Source organism: Convolutriloba macropyga, chromosome 6, assembly GCF_964194025.1.
Source record: "Convolutriloba macropyga chromosome 6, txConMacr16.3, whole genome shotgun sequence".
Classification (NCBI taxonomy): Eukaryota; Metazoa; Xenacoelomorpha; order Acoela; family Convolutidae; genus Convolutriloba; species Convolutriloba macropyga.
The window spans coordinates 16,429,701-16,455,873 of NC_134473.1; the positions used below are offsets into that span (position 1 = coordinate 16,429,701).

The 26,173-nt window shown below is 35.2% G+C and overlaps 1 protein-coding gene across 1 annotated transcript; it reads left to right on the forward strand.

Annotated features, from left to right (window-relative positions):
• The first annotated feature begins 330 nt into the window (after nt 1-330).
• LOC142341525 (uncharacterized) lies at nt 331-25,565 on the forward strand. Its single transcript, XM_075392524.1, has 5 exons — nt 331-509; nt 694-847; nt 11,025-11,545; nt 11,841-12,210; nt 23,782-25,565. The coding sequence occupies exons 1-5, from the start codon at nt 348-350 to the stop codon at nt 24,138-24,140; spliced, it is 1,566 nt and encodes a 521-aa protein (XP_075248639.1). The 5' UTR covers nt 331-347; the 3' UTR covers nt 24,141-25,565.
• Nucleotides 25,566-26,173: the final 608 nt, after the last annotated feature.

Below are 26,173 nucleotides of genomic sequence, written 5' to 3' on the forward strand. Positions count from 1 at the left end.
GTGCTGTCGATTTTTGGCTGAGACATTTTCTCTCCAAACTGTGTATGTTCTATCCACAGTAATTTACATTAGCCCTGTGATTTTTGTGCATATCCGGGTTGTTTTTCTGAGGTAAACATGTTTTTTAAGTCTTGTTGTTTTAGGAGGAAATATTGCTCTACATTTGTAGACACTGAGAAGTTATTGATCACGGAGATGCAATTTATAACAAAAACGTTGGATTGGTTTTATAAATTTGATGACTTTTACGTCAAAGTTTTCCTCATTCTGACTTAGTCAGATTTGTTCCTGTGGTCAAAAGAATTAAAAGTGATTTGTTATTATTACAGAGGAGTAATGGTAACATAATGCTGAGTATATTTGCTTACGGAGGACATTTTGGGCGGCCGCTCATTCGATCTTTCTGCCAACAACTCAAAGAGTCAGAGGAAAGACAAAGAAGAGAAAACCTAACCAGGCTAATTACAGCATCATGTGGATTTCCCAAAAAGTCATCTCTGCCAGGCCTTGTACGTATAGCTCTTCATAGTTAAAGCCTAGCTTTCGTCCTTTTGAATTCTAATTTTGGTTATTGGGAGTGAGCATAATGAAGAACCCATAATGTCGCCTCGAACATTTTCTGATTGCACATCCATCTTGCATCTGCGAGCATGTCTATCAACTTTTTAGTTATTTGTATTAATTGTTTAACAGAGTTCAGCTACGGGTCGGGTGAGTCCCAAACTAGGAACTTCTGGCAGTGCAGCTGGGTCACCGTCCACTGGGTTTATCCTCCATCATACTCAGGATGGTATATTTGGTGATGATGCATGGTTTGTGGCAGATTATGACACAACACAAGTTATCGGTAAGATTGACTATAAGCCGAAATCACTGAAAAACAACAATATTCAATTCTCTTCTATTTCATTTTAATAGCCTCGAAACGATAGCGGTTATGGGTTTCATCGTGGTTTTTGCAATAAGAAAAATTTTAATTGTATTGGGTCCCTTTACGACTCTTAGAGGCGTTATAATTTTCTGCTATTTGCGACTTGAAGAAGAACTATGGTGATCTATTTTTTGATTGGTAGTGTGCTTGTGAATCAGAATGTAAAAGTCAATGCGGCACGTGACGAAACTTTAATTGCTATAGTTGTCGGAAAATTAAAGAGGAGAGAAGAGATGGTGGTGTTTTTGTTATACCGGTTTTGAAAACTTAGAAGAAAAATAGAAGTAAGAACGAAAAAAGATTCGACAAGCAAGCCACATTTTTTGTTCATATGCGTTTTTGTTGAAAGCAGTTTTAGCTTTAACTTAAGCCAGAGTGTTTTTGCACGCGCATATATCAACATTTAATTGCACGTTTGAGATCACTGACAATTAATTGCCCTTAAACCAAGTTTAGCAATTATATTAGTCATTTAGTGTTCTTTAATGCAATTATTTGATCGATCGATTTTCTTTTCCGTTTGACGCTTGTAACTTAGTGCTCTTAAAAACGGGATAAACTTAATTGTCCTAAGCGGGTTAGGGTCTTTAAGTGTACAGTTCATAAAAACTGCTTAGAAGGCACAAAATCATTGTAAAGGGCAATTTTTGGCGAGTATGAAAACCGCAAAACTGAGCCGCCAGCCACGTACGCCCCCCCCCCGCTCCCTCCACACTAACCCCATACCCCATCCACCCCTCCCTAAACGCAGCTCGTTCGACTTCGCCCCCTTGTGACCCAACTCCGCGTACCACAAACCCCAACCCTAACGCTAGCCACCCGAAGCTCAAGATGGCTACTATCAAAGCTGACCGCTCGCCAGTGTTTGAAAGCAATTCACCCGACGTTCTAATACATTTAGATGCTTTTTTGGACTTTTGTCATTTCCCTTGTTGGATCTTATCCGTTTGTGCCCCCAGTACGTTATGAGCCCCCCAGTTACAGAGCACGTGCCGTTACATAGTAAATCATTATGTAAAAATATGGTATGTGCTTCTGGGGGTGCAAGTAATATGCGCCCACTAAGGGGGGGGGGGGCTCAAACGGAAAAGATCCGCCTTTTAGGACGAACTGAAAAAGTAGCGACATTTGAAGGTTTCGGCCTTTTTCTTCGGTCATGATCTTTTTGTAATATACTCTTGTTCAATCGTTTTTTGAACACTACCATAAGATTTTTTTAACTTAGCGAATGGGAGGCATTTGAGTGCTTGAAGGGACAGATTTAAGCATATAAATAAAACATTGGTGATGATTTTTACGTCTATTTTATTTGTTTCGAAGTATGTGACTATCGTCTGGGTCGTCAATGATCACACAGAAACATTATCAGAACTCTTTTTTTACTAAAATTGTTGGGTCATCTCATCTTAGATGTTTTTGTAAAATTTTAATTAGACTTCGAATTTTTGCTTAATTTCTTTTCGGTATTCTCACCATGCTTAGTCTTTTGCCTAATCTATCGATGGCTACTCATCTTTTGAACGAACACTGGACGTATCAAACCTTTGATGAGAATTATTGTGTTCGAGTGCAACTTGCAGAAATTTTTTTTCCAGTTTTGCTTTTCTCAATGTTTTACTGCTGTTGAGTGAAATTGTGAAATAATGATATTTCGTTTACTTTGATCAGGCTTCGGACAACTAAATGTGATTCCGGGAGTCTTCGGAAGTTTGAAGAAATCTGTTTCATTGAGTACATAGTTGAGATAAGAGAGAGTATAATTCAAATTTGAGTAGTATTTTTTTGTCACACTGAAAAAGGAAGTATAGCGGAAAACGTCCAGTTTTGTTCTGGATTTTTTTTACTTTTGTTTTTAAGAGTGAAAATGTGCTGCTCGAACAAATCTTCCAACAATCAGTCTCTGGCGGTTTTTGTTAACGTGCGAAATTTCGACTATCGTTTTTATCGCTTCTTCAATTTTTCATCGATTTTTATAAATGGTTTTCAAAAGCTCTTCCTTTTCATTTCTGGCGTTCATATTTTGTTAACTCATTATTTTTTGAATTGTAGTTCAGTAATCTGTTGTCCCTCTATGTTTGATTCCTCGCAAACGATTTTTGTAGCATTTATGTTATATTAGTCCTGTGATATTTTATGTGATTAATAGTCGCACAGCGATAGCTGGGGCTATTATTGGCCTTCTCTTTGTTTTTTTTTATTTCATATTCAACATTTTTGTTACAACCATATGACGTCACAACTACTTCAAATCTGCTATTTGTTCATTCGTTCATGCAATTTAAACTGAAGTGCGTGCGTGAGGTCATTTTTCGCTCTTAATGGAGCGAGGGTTTTTGTTCATTCGCTTGATTAAATTTTTGGTCACACTTGACTTACTCACTCAAAAATGACTTCCTCTTTTTGAAATTGACTTTTATTTATTGTAATTCGAAGAGATAGGGTCAAGTGAATTTGTGCCACTCTAATTGAAGGTTATTTGAGAGCAGCTAATAGAGGCAGCAATAACTTATACAGATTTTTAATCAAAATTTAACATATCATCATTCAATGAAAAGACGATTTTTTTTGGTCTGTCTTTTTTACTGTTTTTTGAGACTGCAGATCTACGAAGCTATTGCGGCTATTTTCTGGAAATCTGCCAGCTATGTTTTTTTTCTTGAAGATTTTTTGAGGCTTTCAACTTATCGCCCTCATAAACGGGGTAAACAGGGAAAGCTCAAATGGCAACGAGTCAATGAGCACGCCTCTTAGAGGTCTGATAGTTTCTAACCCTTACATTTAAGCAAGATGTCGAGTTAACACACGACAAAGAATTTTTCAACCCTGTTATTCTTGAAAACGGGTTATTAAGGTGTGGTTTTATTTGGACTAAATCTGGAACATAAGCAATGAATGGAATAATTTTTTTAGCTGCGAAGCTGTAAGTTAAGTAGAGCTATATTGCTGTGCTCTTGGATTTTTGTTTCGTCGTTTGACACTCTTTTTCGTTTTACATTTTTTCACACAGCGAACTTGAAAACGTCAAGATTTCTGAATGACTTCTTCCTCTCACTAACGGCGTTTGAGCGCGTGACGTCATTTCTCATTCTCTCTCTAGCAAAGGTTTTAAGACAATTTGCGTGATTAGATTTTGATCATACGTGACGTACCTCACTCAATAAAATGACTTTCGCAGAAGGTCAAAGGAGCTCATATGTGCAGTAAAGGTCCCTAATAAAAGGCTTTTGCGGAATTAATTTTAACAAGCTTTAATAACTTATCGCTGAATGTTTTTTAGATACGTTTTTGAGCGGCGTCAATTTTTTAGATCCAATTTAGATCTATGTTTCTATCTCTATTATACAGCACGCAAGTCTATTCCGTCGCAGCTATTCCGCGAATTAGCCGGCTATGTTCTTCTTTGCGAATAGTATTATGCTATTGAAACCAAATAATAATTCAAGTAGTGGAGTTTACTCAGGAAGCAAAAAAAATGATAATGGTAATAATTGGACTAAGTATTTAATGTCGAAACTTGCAAAAATGGTAGTACTTAGAAGTCCCTCTTTCAAACTTGGCAATACGGCAAATATTGAAAATCAATTGGTAATTGTGAAAATTTTTATATTGCTGTTTTTATCCTCATTAAAAAGATACACAAGTGTACATTTCAGTCAATTTAGTTGCCTGAAGGGGAAATCATCCTCCCTGAATAATCTGGCTATCTCATAGGGTTGTTTTCCCTACGATTTGGTGGAAGTATTGTCAGGCTCAAATGAACAATAATGCATTATTATTTAGGTAACAATTTGTCATATGCTTTTTTGATATCAATTACGATGTTTAGGAACGAAATCAGAGCACATTTCATCTGTTATCTTAATAAGCGGCAGTTTACTTAAAGTGAAATCAAAAGTAAGGCGTAATTGGTTTCTTTTTCAAATCTTTGTCGTGGTCTATGATAAACTCTAATATTTAAGCCGCTTATTGATAGCCGCCCTCATCTCAGCCGGCTATTATAGCGCTCCTATTTTTTTACAATTCAAAGAATTGAATTGTATTGGGGCGCTGTCTTTTTACGACTCGAAGAGGAGTATTGGTTTTCTCTCGGTTTTTACGACTCGAAGAGGAGTATTGGTTTTCTCTCGGTTTTTTTTTTACAGGAAATAGATTTTTACGACTCGAAGAGGAGTATTGGTTTGCTCTCGGTTTTTACGACATGAAGAGAAGTATTGGTTTTCTCTCGGTTTTTTACAATTCAAAGAATTTGAATTGTATTGGGGTGCTGTCTTTTTATGACTGGAAGAGGAGTATTGGAGAAGTCCTTTTTTAAATCAATTTTATTGGAGTGATTTTTGAAGCGGGAAATGAAACGCGTGAAAAAATTTGGAGTGATTTTGGCGCTGAACAAAAGTGAAGAGCGGAGCGATAAGAGAGTGGTTTTTGTTCATACCGCTGTTTTTGAGAGAGCGAGAAATTGATGTGTGAAAAAATTTTCTCTAAGCGAGCGAATTTTTTTGTTCACGTGCGGCATTTTAAAGCAGTTTTTTCCATTTATTTTGGTTAAGAGGTTTGGTTATGATTTTGTTTTAATTTTAGGCTGGTTTCGGTAGTGCTTTGAAGATTTCTGGAAATTAATATGAATTTTATGATATTTCGGAGGTTTTTATGTATTTTGCTGATTTTCGGGCGAATTTTTGCTGTTTTTTGACGATTATTTTGTTTTACTGGCTCAAATGGGTATTGAAGAAACCCCTTCTCTTTGAGCAATTTTATGATAACAATTGGTTACAGTTTTGTGAGTAAGAATCGTTTTGTTGAGAAATATGACAAAAAATGGCGAAAATTGGAACTATTTTTCTTAATTTTTTGCACTTTTTTGTTTTTTTTTCTGTTTTTAGCCAAGTTTCTTTGCCGATTATGACTTGCCAATTGTTTTGTGAGCATCTGGATACCCTATGGGCTCAAGGGAATTTTTCTTTGGATTTATATGTTTTTGAAATATTAAAAAAATAAGTAACTTTTTCCAGTTTTTCAGTGAAAGTTGTTTTTAAAAGCTTTTTTTCATAATTTTAGCCTAAAGTATTTTTTCAAAATTAAAATAAGTGGTTTTTGTAAGTACTAGTTGTATTGTTGAAGTTATTTTGGCAGAGATAGTTTTTTCGGGATCTCAATTTATATTAAAATTTGATCAGATTTTTTATCATATTTTAACAGATCAGATTTGATTGTTTTTACTTTTTTGTTCCAAGATAATCATAAATTAGTGAAGGCACGTTTTGTTTGATGAGTAGTTGGACGGTGTTTAAAAGGATTTTCACTTCGAGTCGTTTCCGGAATTCTTCCGGCTATGTTTTTTTTAAGATTTGTTCTCACATTTTCATGATATTTGAAGTCAAATTGGAGTAGTGATTTTGGTCACGCCGAAACAGGAAATGGAGCGAAAAAGCGAGTTGTTATGCGGCGTGAATTTTGTTCGATCTAATTTTAAAGTAGAGTGAGAAAACGGTGTTTGAACAAAAATTCGGTTTCTCGGTAGTGGTTTTTTTGTTCACATGCGGCAATTTCACACTGATTTTTCCTATTTTTTCGATTTTTTGGATTGGATTTTTTATGATTTTCTCAATCCATTCACAGCTCATTTTAGGCCTAGTTTTTTGTTTGAGTTAAATTTTTATTTCTCGCTAGTGGTTTTTTTGTTAACATGCGGAATTTTGACATTGATTTTGTTTTTTTTTCTTATTTTATCTGATTTTTTTTAAATGGTTTTCTCAATTCACTCATAGTCCATTCTAGGTCTAGTTTTTCTGTTCAGTCAATGAAATGAAAATTCTTTGAATTGTACGTCAGGACTTGTCCTGCTATTTTTTTTTCAGGAAGTAGATTTGTTCACGCGGCATTTTGACCTAAGATTTTCGCTAAGCGAGAGAAGTTTTTTGATCATGTGCTGCGTTTAGTGAATGACTTTTTGACTGTGAAAAGTAGTTTTTGACTGAATTGCACATATAGTCCTTGATTTGAGTTAATTTTTGGCTTTTTTATTCTATTTTCTTCATTTTTGGATCTTTTAACCGTTTTTTGTCAAAAATCAGTAAATATGGCAACTTCTTTTTGATAATTCCTATGCTCAACGCCTCTTTCTACCTCGATGTAATTTTGGTTCATAAAAGTGTACATATGCTAATCCGATTTTGGTAGTTTTTTTTCGATTTTTGTCAGTTTTTCGTTTGTATTTTGGTTGTAATTGGTAGAAATAGTTTTTTTGTGCAACATGGGGGACTTTAATTTCGTTTCAATAAAATTCAATCACTTTTTGGCGTTCAGTTTTGAAAAAACAGGTAAAACTTTTTTCATAAGTCTAGTTAGAAGTTCTTTGACCATTTTTTAAATTGATTTTTATTTTTCAAAAATCAAGAATGTCATTTTGTTAGGGTGTTCCTTACATTGTGCCCATATTCGCATTCTAGTTAGTATCATTCTAGTTTTGTCCTGGTATCTACATTTATTTTCGGTATTTTGATTTTTTCAGTTGTAAAAAATGAATGATTTCAGCTTTTTTTTTAGATTTTCGTCATTTCTTTGGTTTGCAATTGATTTCATTCAACCTAAGGCAGTACTGAGAGTTTGATAGCAAGCTTTTTCAAAAACTTCCACTTATGACTAATTACTACAGCGTTCTTCCGGCCTCGTTATTAATTAAAACGATTTTTTGCCTTTGAATATTCTGCTGTTTATGTCTTTTCTGTGATCAATTTTATTTTTGATTTAGTATGAGATCATGTTGTCTAGCTTATGTACAAGAAAACAGGTGCGTTGTTTTTTGTCTTAATCGCAGTGATTAGAAGTGTAATTTTAGGTGTTTTCTGATTTTTAAATTTGAGCTTTCCATTTTGAAAAGATATAACTTAGTTTCTAATATTATTATCTGCCGTTTGCGTTCGCGATCTTTTTCAGATTAGAATCATGAATTATTTGAGGGCTATTGATAACCTTGCCAGCTTTTTCATAATATCAGGTTTTGAACATTTTAATTATTTTGGATTTTTTTAACGTTACCAAACGTTTTCAATAATATAAAATTTTGCTGCATTTTGTTTCTCTTGTTGACAGTGGTCTAAGTTTCACCAATTTTTAGAGCAGACCTGGAGAGGTAGTGAGTTAATGGTTTAATACAAAAGGTAGTGGCTTCCACTGCAATTACTGTTTCGTCAGCGATGTTTTGAAGCTTCGAGTCGCTTCCGGAATTCTTCCGGCTATGTTTTTTTTCAGATCTGTTCACACGTTTTCATGATTTTTGAAGTCAAATTGGACTAGTGACTTTGCTCACGCCGAAACAGGAAGTAGAGCGAAAAAACGAGTGGTTTTGTGGCGTGAAATTTTTTTGCTCTAATTTTAAAGTAGAGTGAGAATACGGTGTTTGAACAAAAATTCGCTTTATCGGTAGTGGTTTTTTTGTTCACATGCGGTAATTTCCCACTGATTTTTCCTATTTTTTCGATTTTTGGATCGGATTTTTTTAAAATGATTTTCTCAATCCATTCGCAGCTCATTCTAGGCCTAGTTTTTTGTTTGAGTTAAATTTTTATTTCTCGCTAGTGGTTTTTTTGTTCACATGCGGAACATCAGTGCGAACGCACGTTAACAAGCCGTCTTGTTTACTTCGATTTTTACTGTTTTTTCGATTTTTTGGATCGGATTTTTTTCTAAATGGTTTTTGCAATCCATTCATAGTCCGTTCTAGGTCTAGTTTTCTGTTTAGTCAATGAAAATTCTTTGAATTGTACGTCAAGACTTGTCCTGCTATGTTTTTTTTTACTTCGTCGAACAAAAAAAATGTTTCGCTTTACCTCATTTTACCGCGTTTTCAACATTTTGCGTGAAATCTTTTTGACTTCTCTATGCTAGTTTCTCTCTTCTCTCATTCTGCTTAAAGTGATTTTGAACATCAGGTGCTCAGCAAAGCAATTCAAATTGAACAGAGTCAGTATAAAAAATTGAAGTCAGAAATAGAAACGGGATAAACCCATAAAGCCCAATTTTAGATGCCCGCTATTTGAACGTCGTTCCTATAAATATTAGTTACCTCTCTCTAATGCTTATTAGTTTTGAGAGTTCCCCCTGTAATCTCTCTAAGAAACAGAAGTATGTTCAACTACGAAATGCCATCAAAATAAATCGGACTTAAAATATGTTTTTGTACAAAAATCTTTTTTTTTTCAATATCTATTCTTTCAATCCCAATCATGCTTATTGGAATCAACGGCGGCTATTTTCCGGCAATCTGCCGTTTATGTTTCCGGCAATCTGCCGTTTATGTTTGAGTTTTTATCGCCCCTGACCACTTTGTCGTTTGAGAGCATTTCATCCGATGTTATTCGGTTGTGTTTAAAATCATTCTTGGACGGACTATAAAAATTAAGGACACTTAGACTTAATTGAACTGCCCAGATTGCCTCTGTGGAAAAAAGCCGTTCAAACTTCATCCAAAGTTTGCTGAAAAATTAGCAGAGTTCTTGCGAAACTATTTTACTTGAGGGTACTTCTTAATTAGTTCCGTCTTTGAGCACCGTGCTGACACGGAGACTCGAATAATATTGATTAACTTGAACTGACGAATTCGTGCTAAATTGTATATTTTTTGGCGTCTTAGATATTTTGTCAGCTTTTTTCGTTTTTGTTGTCGGCTTTTTGTCGATTTTTGTACGTAATTGTTAAATTTTCCAATTTGGTTGGTTTTGAATTTGTTTTTAAACTTAACGTCCCTTCGAAGCTGAAATCTCTTCTATGGACAATTTTTACTGAGTAGCGTGAACAGAGTCATCAGAGCACGCATGGTCTAGAAGTCTTTACTTTGATATAAAAGCTGTTTTTATTTAATATTATGGCCGTTTTCTTTTTAAAAAAGTAATATCATTCCCATGATTATAATCATGACGGGGCTATGAGCTATATGACAACTAAACTGGCAGAGGGCTAAACTTGAAAAGCCCCAAAGATTTAAGTGTTTTTAAATCACTTTTTTTGTTTTTTTTATCACTTTTCTGTTACTTTATATCCTGAGGTCATTTCTCATACCAAAATCGGTCGTACCGTTTTCATTCATGGTTATATCGTATATGCGGAGTAAGTTTTTTTTGTCACAGTGATTGAACTGTTATTATGCGATTCAAATTGATAAGTTTTTATTTACTGATAATTTTTGACAAATGAGCACAAAGTTTTGTGCAAGTTTTCATCACAGCTCGCTTCGCTTTGTTAATTGGCGTTCACAATACTTTGTTCACCGCGATGTTCTTTGTTATCTTTAACGGTCAGTAAATTCGTGCAGCATATTATAAATGTTTTCTGGAGCTGAAAACAAACTCTTGTTTTATTTATGCAAAAGAGTTGTAAAGCAATGCTCTCTCTGAATATGGCAATTGATGAATTGAAAATAAACAAACAAATAATGCAGCATGAACTTTAAAAGGTCCTGCCGAGGTATTCAGTTGAGCAAACAACTCAAGCTCAATGCGAAACGACAGACTATGCTTAGTTCTTTTAAAATCTCAAAAATTTGCTGAACTGTATGTGCACTGGACTTGAATTTAATTAATGTTTTGATCAGCTGATAGGATGCAAATGATATTTGTGTTGCGTTGTTTATTGGGCTTTGCTTAAGTCTATAGGAATAAGATAGGCGAAAAGCAATGTCATAATGTGTCTTTGATAGTCAAGTGCTTGATGTTTGCATTATGTCAAGCATATTCCACGAGGTATAATCAACACTAAAACGAATTGCAACTTGAACAATGAATATCGGAACAGAAAATTCGATAGAATGTAAAAAGCATGCTGCTGCTTTTATTTCAATGGTCACCCCCCCCCCCCCCCCCGCCTTCTCTCGAATCGTGTTCAGATAGCTGTTGTCCCTTTCCTGGTTTAAGAATTGAAGGAAAGCTAGGACCGACTGCAGTAACACAACCATTGTGCTGCTGCCACCAATTTTGTTGGAATGCATTTTTCAGTTTCCGGGAAAATTATATCCTTTATGCGTAAATGGCATTATACCAGTGAATCCTCAACGATTTTGTGCGCTACAATAAAAGTAGGAAGTTTTAATATTGTCTTTTAGGTGTTGCCGATGGCGTGGGTGGTTGGCGGGACTATGGCGTTGACGCCAGCGTGTTTCCACGTCACCTTATGAAACAATGTGAACGAATTGTGAAAGAAGGGCGCTTCCAGGTTCAGAGACCAACCTCAATCTTATCAGGTGGCTACGATGCCATGTATGACTTGAAGCAGCCTATTGTTGGCAGCAGTACAGTTTGCATTGTCGTGTTGGAACGACTGGCTAATACTCTCTACTCAGCTAACTTGGGCGATTCGGGTTGCCTAGTGGTCCGTTCGGGTTCAATTGTGCACAGAACTGCCATGCAACAACATTTTTTCAACACTCCATTCCAATTGGCAATGTTGCCCCCGCCTGTGCCGGGCGAGGCTGAAGGGGGCATTTTGAGCGACAGGGTAGTCGACTGCAGTGAAGAGAGATTCCAGTTACAAGTGGGCGATATTGTAATGGTCGCGACCGATGGTTTGTTCGACAACTTAGCAGACTCGCATATTTTGAAGGAGTTGAACTACTTAGATAAGAAGGTAATGCTTTTGGTATTCTACTTAAAGAAGCTTTTGCTGCATAATTTTGCTGTCGAAACTTGATCCTACAATTTCCATTGGTTTTTGAATTTTTTTGCTATCGGGCTAATCGATTTTACCAATAATTTCACTCATAAGTTCTTGGCAATTACAATGCCTCTGAGTTTAACATGTTTTCAAGTGACCGCTTTTACTGCTCTTTTTCTACGATTCGCTTTTACTATTACTAAATTGCACCTGATGTAAATTTTTGTGTAGCTCGAACATACAATAGTTGCTAAGTGTATTTCTTTAGTCCCCAGATGAGGATCTGCTGCGAGACACAGTAGAGAGACTAGCGACCAAGGCCAGACAGATGTCACATGACCCACACTACAGCTCCCCATTCAGTAAACTGGCGAGACTAGAGGCAGGCCTCAACATCACGGGAGGCAAACCAGACGATATCACAGTGCTACTTTCCTGGGTTGCACCTCCCGGGGAGTCGGCGAGAACTGTGAAATCGTCACCATCTGAGCGGCACACAAACAAGCCAACCACTCATGCTGGATACCAACATCATGCAGCGTCTGCACTCCAAATGAATCATTCTACTTCCGCAACAAGAAACTCAACAGTTGTTTCCTACAATGCTCCAACCACTTCAAACGACACTTGTTCATCAAGTAAGGAATTTAATAGAGCCCTTCGAAATAATTGCGGCTTGCATTTATTTCGAGGTAGATACGAGCTACGGGCTTAACCGAATTGCTTTCTAATTGCTCTTAAACGAAGTTTGTAGCAATTATATTAGTCCTGTCGGTCTTTTTAATAGCGATAGCTGGGGCTATTATTGGCCTTCTCTTGGTTTTTTACAATTCAAAGAATTTGAATTGTATTGGGGCGCTGTCTTTTTTTTAAGATCTGTTCACACATTTTCATGATTTTTGAAGTCAAATTGGAGTGGTGATTTTGGTCACGCCGAAACAGGAAATGGAGCGAAAAAGCGATTCTCCGTATTCTCACTATTTTAAAGTAGAGTGAGAATACGGTGTTTGAACAAAAATTTGCTTTATCGGTAGTGTTTTTTTGTTCACATGCGGCAATTTCACTTTGATTTTTACTGTTTTTTTTTTCGATTTTTTGGATCGGATTTTTTTTTCGAAATAATCCCAATCCTTTCATATTTCATTCTAGGCCTAGTTCTTTGTTTGAACCAATTTTCCTTTTCTCGCTAGTGGCTTTTTTGTTCACATGCGGCATTTTGACATTAATTTTGAGTTTTTTTAAATATTTTTATCTGATTTTTTTAGAATTGGTTTTCCCAATTCTGTGCTAGTCCGGTCTAGGTCTAGTGTATTGTTTAGTCGATGAAAATTCTTTGAATTGTACGTCAGGACTTGTCCTGTTATGTTTTTTTATTTCGTCGCCAAGATTTTTGTTACAACCATGTGACGTCACAGCCACTTTTCGTTCATTCGTTCATGCAATTTCAACTGAATTGCATGTGTGACGTCATTTTTCGCTCTTAGTGGAGCGAGTTTTTTGTTCATGCGCGTGATTAAATTTTTAGTCACACTTGACTTACCTCACTCTCAAAAATGACTTCCTCACTTTGAAATTGACTTTTATTTACTTTAATTCAAAGAGATAAGGTCAAATGGGTGTGTCACTCTAAATGAAGGTTATTTGAGATCAGCTAATAGAGGTAGCAATAACCTATACAGATTTTTAATCAAAATATAACAGATCAGCCTTCAATGAAAAGACAATTTTTTGTTGTCTTTTTTACTGTTTTTTTAGACTGCCTATCTATGAATCTATTTTCTGGCAATCTGCCAGCTATGTTTTATGCGATTTTTCGCTTGACCGATTTTTCGTCTGACGTTTTTTTGACTTGTCCTCAAAAACGGGATAAACAGGTATCTTCCAGCAGGCATTAAGTGCTGTTAGAGCCTTTCACCTCTGTTTCAGCTCAAACTGTTTTGGAGACTTATACTTATAGTGTGAAGGGCGGTTCTCAGAGGTTGGAGACACCCCCACTGTTGACCACCCCTCCACTATTGACTTTTGAAAAGTTTTGTCATTGTATGAGTTCATTCAGACCTAGAAGTCAAGGAACCTTCTCTAGGGTTTTGTATTAGGTTACTGCATAGTTTCTAGTGGTAGTGGAATGGTTTCAACATTTATACATCACGAATTTTAGTATTTTTTTGACAAAATGTGGAAATTTTTTCAATTTTTTTGACATTTATTTTTATAAGCCGCCCTCATCTTCTCAGCCGGCTCTTATCGCGCTCCTATTTTTTTTACTTCGTCGAACTTTTTTTTCGCTTTACCCATTTTGCTGCTTTTTCGTTATTTTGCGTGAAATTATTTTGACTTCTCTAGGCTAGTTTCACTCTTGTCATTCTGCTCAAAGTCCTTTTAAACAGCAGCTGCTCAGCAACGCAATTCAAATTGAAAAGAGTCAGTATAAAAGATCAGAGTCAGAAATAGAAACGAGATAAACTCATAAAGCCCATTTTTAGATGCCGGTACTTGAACTTTGTTATAAGTTTTAGTTACTATCTACAATGCTTATTGGTATTGATACTAGACCCTGTAGCCTCTCACTGTGAGACAGGAGTATGTTCAATTACGAAATGACATCAAAATAAATTGCACATAAAAATGTTTTTTTACAAAAATCAATTTTTGTTGATATTTTCTTTTCTTTCAATCCCAATAGAGTTATGGGAATCAACGGCGGCTGTTTTCCGGCAATCTGCAGGGTATGTTTCATTATTTACGTCTTTCCAGTAAGATTTTTTGGAAATTTTTGTCGGTTTTTAGATTTCTCCGGCCTGAGGAGCCAAGGAATCTCCTCATGGGTTTGACAATAGGTTATTGTAAAGGTTCTAAATGTAATGGGTTGTTTTTCAAGATTTCAACACCTAGAATTTAAGAATTTTTTTTCAATGTTATTGATATTGTCATTATTCAGGTTTTTCAGCCTAATGGAAACTCTCCGTTAGGGTTTGAGAATAAGTTACGGGAAAATGTCTTTTGGCCATGGATTAGTTTTCAACTTTTATTATCACTAATATTAGCAGTTTTTTATGCAACTTTTAGAAGTTTTTTTTAAAATTTTTGTCATTTTTAGGTTTCTCCAGCCTCAAAAGCCGAGCAACCTCCTCTAGTGTTAGACAATAGGTTACTGTATAGTTTTTGAATGTAATGGAATGAATTTCAAGATTTAACACCAAGAATTTTAGCATTTTTTTCAAACAAAGCTTGCAATTTTTTAATTTTTTCGACATTGTCATTATTCAGGTGTTTTAAGCCTAACAGAAAATCTTTGTTAAGGTTTTTAGGTTTCTCTTACCTCAAGAGGCAGGTAACCTCCTCGGGTTTGATTATAGTTTACTGCATAGCTTCTAGATGTAATGGAATGGAATGGAATGTGTTTCAAGATTTTAATATCAGCAATTTTAGAAAAATATTTGCAATTTTAAGTTTTTTGGATCTTTTTCGAATTTTTTTTATCGTTTCTACGGCACCAAGGTCCTAGGGACCTGCTGCAAGGTTTTATGATAAGCTGTCGCATAGTTTCTGGAGTTAATGGAATGGTTATTATTATAATGACTCCAGCTCTCGAGACTGGATAGTCTCTTGAGACAATGAAATGGTTTTGAAGATTTTAATATCTTGAATTTTAGCAAGATCTTGTTAAAATTTGCGATTGTTTTCGGAATTTTTGAATATTTTTGTCCTTTATTGAGTTTAACGATCATTTCTGGCCAAAGAAGTTTTTCAAGTCTTTTAGATGGGTTACTTGACAGAACTCCGGAGACAAAAAATAGTTGTGAACATTTTCACTGCGAAATCTGGAATCTTTTCTTTCAAGGCTAGAAAACTAAAAGTTGCAGAGTCGAATCAAGCTAAAGCTTGCCTCACTAAACCGCGGCTAGCTACTAACGAAGCCAAACGGCTCGCCGGTCGTTTGAGAGCAATTTGCCCGACGTTAGTCGGTTTCGTTTTATTAATTGCCCCAAATTGATAGCTGAGGCTATTATTGGCCTACGCCTGGTTTTGTACAATTCAATTGCGGTGCTCTTTTTCACCAATTTTCTTGATCTTTGGTCACGCCGAACGAAACAGGCAGTGGTGCAAAAAATTGAGTGCTTTTGAGACCTTAAATTTTTTCACTCTAATTTCAAAGTTAAGTGAGAAAACGGTATTCGACCAAAAAATCGCTTTTTCGATTGTGATATTCTCTGTTCTTTTGAGGCAATTTGACTTTGTTTCTACTTTGCTTTCGGCTTTTTTGGGTATTTTTTTCTATTTGCTTTTTGCAATCAATTACTATTCATCTCTAGGTCTCGTTTTTAAGTTCCTCAAATTGAGCTACTAGCAATTCAGCTCTGAAAAATTGAGCTACTGACAGTAAAAGGAGTATTGCTTTTCTACAGGGTTTTACGGCTTTTAAGTTCTTTTTTAATAGCCGCACAGCGATAGCTGGGGCTATTATTGGCCTTCTCTTGGTTTTTTTTATTTCGTCATGATTTTTGTTACGACCATATGACGTCACAGCCACTTTTTGTTCATTCGTTCATGCAATTTCAACTGAATTGCATGTGTGACGTCATTTTTCGCTCTTAGTGGAGCGAGTTTTTTGTTCATGCGCGTGATTAAATTTTTAGTCACACTTGACTTACCTCACTCTCAAAAATGACTTCCTCACTTTGAAATTGACTTTTATTTACTTTAATTCAAAGAGATAAGGTCAAATGGGTGTGTCACTCTAAATGAAGGTTATTTGAGATCAGCTAATAGAGGTAGCAATAACCTATACAGATTTTTAATCAAATTATAACAGATCAGCCTTCAATGAAAAGACGAGTTTTTTGGTCTGTCTTTTTTTACTGTTTTTTTAGACTGCCGATCTACGAATATATTGCGGCTATTTACTGGCAGTACGCCAGCTATTTTTTCTAAAGTGAAGCAGGTTTGTTCATGAACGTTGACGTTCTTTTGATCCCTTTTAAGTCCCTCCTACTTATCTAAACTACAAACCAGCCACCTACCTATCAAACAACCCTGCATGTATACCTATAATTATCCCCCTATCCTTCTTACAACCCCAAACCTTGCTACCCCATCTACCTACCCCTCACGGCTCGTTTCACTCCGCCTATCTAAACGGGACCAGACAATTGATCCGCGAACTAAAAATTCAGTTATCTTTTTTTGAAAAACTTTATAATTTTAATAGTTTTATTAGGCAGTTTTTTGTTTTCCTTCTATATAGCCGCCCTCATCTCAACTGGCTATTAATGAGATCTTTTTTTTTACAAATCAAGAATTGAGTTGTATTGGTGCTCTTTTTTGTAAGATGTTTTATCACATTTTTTCATCGTTTTTCGAGTTTTTTTCGATTAGTCTTAAATGGGTGTTTATCAAAGTTTATAAAAGTCTTTTGCCAGACATAAGTAATTGCTCAGACGAAATTTGTAACAATTATATTAGTTCTCTTGGTCTTTTTTATGCGATTTTTTGCTTGACCAATTTTTCGTCTGACGCCTTTGACTTTTCGTCCTCAAAAACGAGATAAACAGGTAGCGCCCAGCTGGCATTAAGTGCTCTTAAAGCCTTTCAGCTGTTTCAGCTTAAACTTTTTTGGAGACTTATACTTAGACTTATGGCGTGAAGGTCGGTTCTTAGAGGTTGAAGACACCCCACCCTAATGTTGCCCCTCATCAGCACCCTGGTGCAATCCCCCCCCCCCCACCCCTTCCCTCTCGTTGCTAGCTACTGACGAACAACCGCTCGCTAAAAACATGCAAATTTATACCAATTTTCAAAATTTTTTCAAGCTTTTTTGAAAATTTTTGTAGTTTTTTTATGCCCTAGATGTCAAGGAACCTCCTCTGTGGTTTGATAATAGGTTACTGCATAGTTTGAGGTGGTAATAGAATGGTTTCAACATTTTGACATCGCGAATTTAAACAAGTTTTGCAGTTTTTAATTTTTTGGTCATTTATTGTTATTATTCCCTGTCCAGAGCCGGAAAACCTCCTTAGGGGTTCGGTAAAAAGTTTCTGAAAAAAATTTATTGGCCATGGAAAAGTTTTCAACTTTTTAATGTCACAAATTTTATCGATTTTTTTGTAAAAATTGCAATTTTTTTCAAACTTTTCAAAATTTATTGTAGTTATCTAAGGTTTTCAGCCCCAGGAGCCAGGAAACCTCCTATAGCGTTTAATGATAGGTTATTGAAAAGTTTTTATCGGCCATGGAATAGATCTCACTTTTTTAATATCACAACTTTTATCAATTTTGACAAAACTTCCAAGTTTTTTTTTAGAACTTTTGTCATTTTTTGGTCTATCCAGTCTCAAGAGCCAAGGAGCCTCCTCAAAGTTTTAATAATAGGTTACTCTATACTTTCTAGATGTAATAGAAATTTTTATAAGAGATTAACATCACGAATTATTGCTTTTTTTGACAAAAGTTGCAACTTTTCGTTTTTTTTACTTTTATTGTCATTATTCGGGGTTTTCAGCCTCAGGGTTAAGAAAACTTCCTTAGCGGATTGATAGTAGCTTGCTGCATAGTTTCTTCTGGTAATGGAATGGTTTTCATCGTTTTAACATCACGTATTTTTGCAATTTTTTGATAAAAGTTGCAATTTTTTTTCAAATGTTTGTTTTTTTGTCATTATCTAAGGTTTTCCAGCCCAAGGAGCAGGAAGCCTCCTATAGCGTTTTGATAATAGGTCATTGAAATTTTTTTATTGCCCAACTTTTTAGTATCACAAATTTTGTCTATTTTTTGATAAAACTTGCCATTTTCAAGTTTTTTTTTGTCATTTTTTATGTTTATCCTGCTTCAAGAAGCCCAAAGAACCTCCTCTGGGATTTGATAATAGGTTACTGTATAGTTTCTAGATCTAATGGGATAATTTTCAAGATTTTTAGCAATTTTATGAAAATTTTTTGCAATTTTCAAATTTTGAAATTGTCTATCGTTTTAGGTTTCTCCAGCCTCAAGAGCCATGGAACCTCCTCTAGGGTTTGACAATAGGTTACTGCATAGTTTGAGGTGGTAATAGAATGGTTTCAACTTTTTGACATCGCGAATTTAAACAAGTTTTGCAGTTTTTAATTTTTTGGTCATTTATTGTCATTATTCCCTGCCCAGGAGCCGGAAAACCTCCTTAGGGGTTCGGTAAAAAGTTACTAAAAAAAATTTATTGGCCATGGAAAAGTTCAACTTTTTAATGTCACAAATTTTATCGATTTTTTTGTAAAAATTTGCAATTTTTTTAAAAAAAATCAAAATTTATTGTAGTTAGCTAAGGTTTTCAGCCCCAGGAGCCAGGAAACCTCCTATAGCGTTTAATGATAGGTTATTGAAAACTTTTTATCGGCCTTGGAATAGATCTCACTTTTTTAATGTCACAACTTTTATCAATTTTTTGACAAAACTTGCAAGTTTTTTTTTAGAAGTTTTGTCATTTTTTGGTCTATCCAGTCTCAAGAGCCAAGGAGCCTCCTCAAAGTTTTAATAATAGGTTACTCTATACTTTCTAGATGTAATAGAAATTTTTTTAAGAGATTAACATCACGAATTTTTGCTTTTTTTGACAAAAGTTGCAACTTTTCGTTTTTTTTTACTTTGTCATTATTCGGGGTTTTCAGCCTCAGGGTTAAGAAAACTTCCTTAGCGGATTGATAGTAGCTTGCTGCATAGTTTCTTCTGGTAATGGAATGGTTTTCATCGTTTTAACATCACGTATTTTTGCAATTTTTTGATAAAAGTTGCAATTTTTTTCAAATGTTTGTTTTTTTGTCATTATCTAAGGTTTTCCAGCCCAAGGAGCAGGAAGCCTCCTATAGGGTTTTGATAATAGGTCATTGAAATTTTTTTATTGCCCAACTTATTAATATCACAAATTTTGTCTATTTTTTGATAAAACTTGCCATTTTCAAGTTTTTTTTTGTCATTTTTTATGTTTATCCTGCTTCAAGAAGCCCAAAGAACCTCCTCTGGGATTTGATAATAGGTTACTGTATAGTTTCTAGATCTAATGGGATAATTTTCAAGATTTTTAGCAATTTTATGAAAATTTTTTGCAATTTTCAAATTTTTTGAAATTGTTTATCGTTTTAGGTTTCTCCAGCCTCAAGAGCCATGGAACCTCCTCTAGGGTTTGACAATAGGTTACTGCATAGTTTGAGGTGGTAATAGAATGGTTTCAACATTTTGACATCGCGAATTTAAACAAGTTTTGCAGTTTTTAATTTTTGTGGTCATTTATTGTCATTATTCCCTGCCCAGGAGCCGGAAAACCTCCTTAGGGGTTCGGTAAAAAGTTACTAAAAAAATTTATTGGCCATGGAAAAGTTCAACTTTTTAATGTCACAAATTTTATCGATTTTTTTGTAAAAATTTGCAATTTTTTCAAACTTTTCAAAATTTATTGTAGTTAGCTAAGGTTTTCAGCCCCAGGAGCCAGGAAACCTCCTATAGCGTTTAATGATAGGTTATTGAAAAATTTTTATCGGCCATGGAATAGATCTCACTTTTTTAATATCACAATTTTTATCAATTTTTTGACAAAACTTGCAAGTTTTTAGAAGTTTTGTCTTTTTTTGGTCTATCCAGTCTCAAGAGCCAAGGAGCCTCATCAAAGTTTTAATAATAGGTTACTCTATACTTTCTAGATGTAATAGAAAGTTTTTTAAGAGATTAACATCACGAATTTTTGCTTTTTTGGACAAAAGTTGCAACTTTTCGTTTTTTTTTATTGTCATTATTCGGGGTTTTCAGCCTTAGGGTTAAGAAAACTTCCTTAGCGGATTGATAGTAGCTTGCTGCATAGTTTCTGGTGGTAATGGAATGGTTTTCATCATTTTAACATCACGTATTTTAGCAATTTTTTGATAAAAATTGCAATTTTTTTTCAAATGTTTCAGTTTTTTTGTATTATCTAAGGTTTTCCAGCCCAAGGAGCAGGAAGCCTCCTATAGGGTTTTGATAATAGGTCATTGAAATTTTTTTATTGCCCAACTTATTAGTATCACAAATTTTGTCTATTTTTTGATAAAACTTGCCATTTTCAAGATTTTTTTTGTCATTTTTTATGTTTATCCTGCTTCAAGAAGCCCACAGAACCTCCTCTGGGATTTGATAATAGGTTACTTTATAGTTTCTAGATCTAATGGGATAATTTTCAAGATTTTAGCATCACGATTTTTAGCAATTTTATGAAAGTTTTTTGCAATTTTCAAATTTTGAAATTGTCTATCGTTTTAGGTTTCTCCAGCCTCAAGAGCCATGGAACCTCCTCTAGGGTTTGACAATAGGTTACTGCATAGTTTGAGGTGGTAATAGAATGGTTTCAACATTTTGACATCGCGAATTTAAACAAGTTTTGCAGTTTTTAATTTTTTGGTCATTTATTGTCATTATTCCCTGCCCAGGAGCCGGAAAAGCTCCTTAGGGGTTCGGTAAAAAGTTACTGAAAAAAATTTATTGGCTATGGAAAAGTTTTCAACTTTTTAATGTCACAAATTTTATCGTTTTTTTTGTAAAAATTTGCAATTTTTTCAAACTTCAAAATTTATTGTAGTTAGCTAAGGTTTTCAGCCCCAGGTGCCAGGAAACCTCCTATAGCGTTTAATGATAGGTTATAGAAAAATTTTTATCGGCCATGGAATAGATCTCAACTTTTTAATATCACAACTTCTGTCAATTTTTTGACAAAACTTGCAAGTTTTTTTTATAAGTTTTGTCATTTTTTGGTCTATCCAGTCTCAAGAGCCAAGGAGCCTCCTCAAAATTTTAATAATAGGTTACTGTATAATTTCTAGATGTAATAGAAAGTTTTTTAAGAGATTAACATCACGAATTTTTGCTTTTTTTTGACAAAAGTTGCAACTTTTCGTTTTTTTTACATTTATTGTCATTATTCGGGATTTTCAGCCTCAGGGTTAAGAAAACTTCCTTAGCGGATTGATAGTAGCTTGCTGCATAGTTTCTGGTGGTAATGGAATGGTTTTCATCATTTTAACATCACGTATTTCAGCAATTTCAAGTCCCCTGAATTTTTTTTTCAAATGTTTTAAGATTTTAACATCACGAATTCAGGCAAAATTAAAAAAATCTTTTGCAATTTTTTCGAGTTTTAATATCTCAAAAACTTGAAAAAATTGTAAAAGATTTTCAAAATTTTGCTTGATTTCTTGGTGCTAAAATCTTGAAAAACATTCCATTACATCTAGAAACTATACAGTAACCTATTATCAAACCCTATTGTTTTTTGATTTTTCGTGCAATTTTTAAGTTCCCCAGGGGACTTCCTCCAAGGTTTGATGATAAGCTGTCGCATGGTTTCTGGAGTTAATGGAATGGTTATCAATTTTTTAATGACTCCAGCTTTAGCAATTTTTTGATTAACTTTTTTTTCAAATTTTCGGAAAATTATGTTCCAATTTCATGGTTCTTTATGAGCCAGTGAAACTATTCAAAGCTTGAAATGGGGATTATGGATAGTCTCTTGAGACAATGAAATTGCTTTGAAGCCAACCGTTCGCTGGGCGTTTGAGAGCAATTCACTCGACGTCAGTCGGTTGTTTACTTTTTGTGACCACTTTGTGAGCTATTTCTTTGGGTACTGCAAACATAAGCGCGAGAAATAATACAAATTTTCGCATTTTCATGTTTTAGGTTTTTCTGTCATTTTTAATAGCCGCATAGCGATAGCTGGGGCTATTTCTGGCCTTCTCTTGGTTTTTTTACAATTCAAAGAATTTGAATTATATTGGGGCGCTGTCTTTTTTTTAAAAAGATCTGTGCACACATTTTCATGAGTTTTGAAGTAAAATTGGAGTAGTTAGTTTGGTTACGCCGAAAAAGGAAGTGGAGCGAAAAGGCAACGAGTAGTTTTGCCGCGTGAACTTTTCTGTTTCGCTCTAATTTTAAAGTCGAGTGGGAAAGCGGTGTTTGAACAAAAATTCGCTTTCTCGCTAGTGGTTTTTTGTTCACATGCGGAAATTTCACTTTGATTTACTGTTTTTTTTTTTAATTTTTTGGATTGGATTTTTTTCTAATTGGTGTTCCCAATCCATTTATAGTTCATTCTAGGCCCAGTTTTTTAACCAAATTTCTCTTTCTCGCTAGTGGTTTTTTATTCACATGCGTAATTTTGACGTTGATTTTCAGTTTTTATATTTTTTTGATCTGATTTTTTGGAAATGGTTTTCCCAATTCACTCAGTGCGTTCTAGGTCTAGTTTTTGTTTAGTCACTGATAGTTTTTTGAATTGTACTTTAGGACTTGTCCGGCTATATTTTTTTATTTCGTCAAGATTTTTCTTACGAACATATGACGTCACAACCACTTCAAATGTGCTTTTTGTGCATTCGTTCATGCAATTTCAACTGAAATGTTTGCGTGACGTCATTTTCAACTGAAATGCGTGCGTGACGTCACGCACGACTGAAATGCGTGGCGATAATTTTTTGGTCACATTTGACCTCTCAAAAATGACTTTCTCACTTTGAAATCGACTTTTATTTGCCCTAGTTCAATGAGACAAGGTCAAAGGGGTGTGTATTGAAGGGTATTTGAGAGCAGCTAATAGAGGCATCAAAAAGTTATACATATTTTAAATCAAAATATAACATATCTGCCTTCTATGAAAAGACGAATTTTTTTGGTGTGTCTTTGTTTTTTTTTGAGACTGCAGATCTACGAAGCTATCTACGAATCTGCCTACTATGTTTGAGTTTTTCCATCCTCAGGGACAAGGGAACTGCCTCAAGGGTTTGATAATAGCTTACTGCATGTTTTCTAGTGCCGATAGAATGGTTTTCAAGATTTTAGTATCAAAGAGTTTTTGCAGTATTTCGATTAACTTTGGACTATTTCAAATTCAAAAATTATTACCATTCAGAGTTTCTGGAAACAACGAAATGGTTCTGAAGAATCATGAGTTTTAGCAACTTTTCAATAATATTTGCAATTGTATTCAATTTTTTTTTGGAAATTTTTTTGAAACCAAGCCGAGATGTTGAGCAAGTTCGAGAGGTCGGTTGACTTCCGTTGCAATGAAAATAGTTAATTTCTCACAATTTTCCATTTTAAAGTTCCGTTTCTGCTCATTACAACAGTGGGGAGAACCTGCTAGCGGGCGGTGACAATTTGTTCCATCGGTTATCTATCCAAATGGTATCGCAATGGGAGTTGATTAAATGTCTCATGTTCAGGTTCAATACGAGGAGAGTTCACGCCGCCCTCAAGACGCGCTGGCCACCCAACTGTTCAAATCCCCTCTACAACCTCATCTACATCCTCTGCTACAAATGCTATTCTCGGTGTCTCACCCCGAACTAGCCAATCAGATCACTCGCTCGCATCTAGCTTTGGACATCACCTGGACATGAACACTAACCTTGATCTAATGAGTACCCACAGCGATAATTTCGATAATAGTAATAGTTACACTAACTCCAATAGTAACTCAACTGCCATGCAACGAAGAAGCAATAGAATCAATAGCTCCTCGTCCTCAAGGACTCGAAACCAGAACAACTTTTTTCATGCTATGGACTTTGCCACCATCTAATTGATGCGAAAAAAATTAACTCTATTTCCTAGAACCGTTCCATAAATTTATTGAAACGCAACTGTGGGATTCTTTCTTCGTGAAATATAATTTTACATGGAACAACTTATCCCGGTATTTCAAATGATGAAAATGAAGTGTATTTGTCATGTATGGTATTAAAAAATATACTCAATCAAAAGCAATAAGGCGAAGCAGTTTGGAACCGTTCTTTACCGAGAAACTCAAATCGTGCTAGTCTCTCTCTACAAGTAGGGCATTTATTGGTCAGAAATTTAAATTCTGGGCAAATTAGCGGATTGTATTTGAACCATCGTTAGAGTGATCATATTCAGAGCTTTCTTGAACGATTGTCTATGAACTGCTACTGCTGTTCTATATATATTCTATTTATTTGTGCTCTACCAAGTGCTGTGCATGAGTTGTCTTTATTTCCCTCATCTCAATTTGAGAGAGGCAATATATATTTATCTGCCTCCATCTATTGTATCGCGCAATTTATTTTACCCATCACCCCTCCGTACCGTCCTGCGTCTGACGAACAAAGTTGCCTACTTGCCATTAAATTAAAACCCATCAATCTCCCCCGCTCCTCTCCCATGGGGTTCCAACTGGGCGACAAGTCAAATGGACAAATCATTTTGCTTAAGATGGGATTATTAAATGCTGATTGACATTCAAAAGTTGGATATTTTCATTATACAATCCTGGTTACAGGAGCGTTTTCCGGATTTCACCAGGCAACGCGTGATAGGCATGACCGCAAACTACAGTCCGCTATTGCTCACATGCTTTAACGTCATTTGTTTGTCACTTTGAGTCACTGCAGATTCATGGGAGGGTTACGTCTTTTCACCCCGATTCACTCAACCCTCGCTTTTAAGGGATCCAAATTGGTGAACAAGCTATGTTAAAGTTAACTTAATGGTTAACTTAGGTAAATATAATAACCCACATAAGTTGGGGTTAATTGTTGTGTCGTCCGTTTGATTTTCGTCCTATTGAACTCCTCGCTCTCCACTCCTTAACACTACACCACACCCCCAATTGTCTTCACTTTAAAAGTATAACAAGTGCATACTTGTAGTTTTCCTTTACCAAATTCCATGCTTTCCTTTCCACACATGAATAAATCACATTACAAGAGCATACAATGGATAATTAAAGCGTAGCTGGAGTTTGGAAAATTGAATGTGAGTGAAAGGAACAAAATCGAACTCTGAATTTTGCTTATCATACTTGAAATGTGAAGTATTATGTCGTGACCGTATTGAAAGTTTTCTTGGGTTCACGATTTGTTCAGGCCATATTTGTTTGTACTAAAACAAGAATTAGAAAAGCGATGAAAATAAAATTACCGTTTCACTATATACTCCTAAATTACGTAGAGAACAGCAAGTAGAAATATAGTTTTATAGTCACTGATTTTTGTGCTGCCTTTGTCTTTGAGAGAGGGTGATTCAGAATGATAAAAGCTTTTTAATGAGTCCATTTACGCGAACTCTTTTGAATAATTCGGTCACAGGAGAACCTGACTCAATTAGGATTAAACGGCTTTGCAAATTTAGCTGTTCTTCGTCTCAATTTAGGTATTCGGCTAGAAAATGAAATATCTTTACTACAGCCTACTGAAAATGTAAAAGTGAGGATAGCGTTGATTTAAAATCCATAAAACACGAATTTATGCAGCAATGAGTAAGCAGTGAGTCAGCATCGAGCACTTTTGGTCAGTTTTAATCTTCAAAGATTAACCAAATTCATGATTCGGTAGTCTTCTAGCCGCAAAGCATTAACTGGGGCTAGTATCGTTCATGTAGCAATTTACCAAACGGGGTTAGTTATGGAACAAAGGAGTATTTTTACGAAATTTTTAGGCTACCGGAATTAGTGACCTTGAGCATGTATTAAATGAACTTCATTAGAGGTAATCAAAACTAGACAATTAGAGGGTAATATTGCTTGAATTAAAAAATTGTTTGATTTTTTCAAAATAGGCTTAGACTTTGACAAGAACCCATTCACTTTTGTCGTTG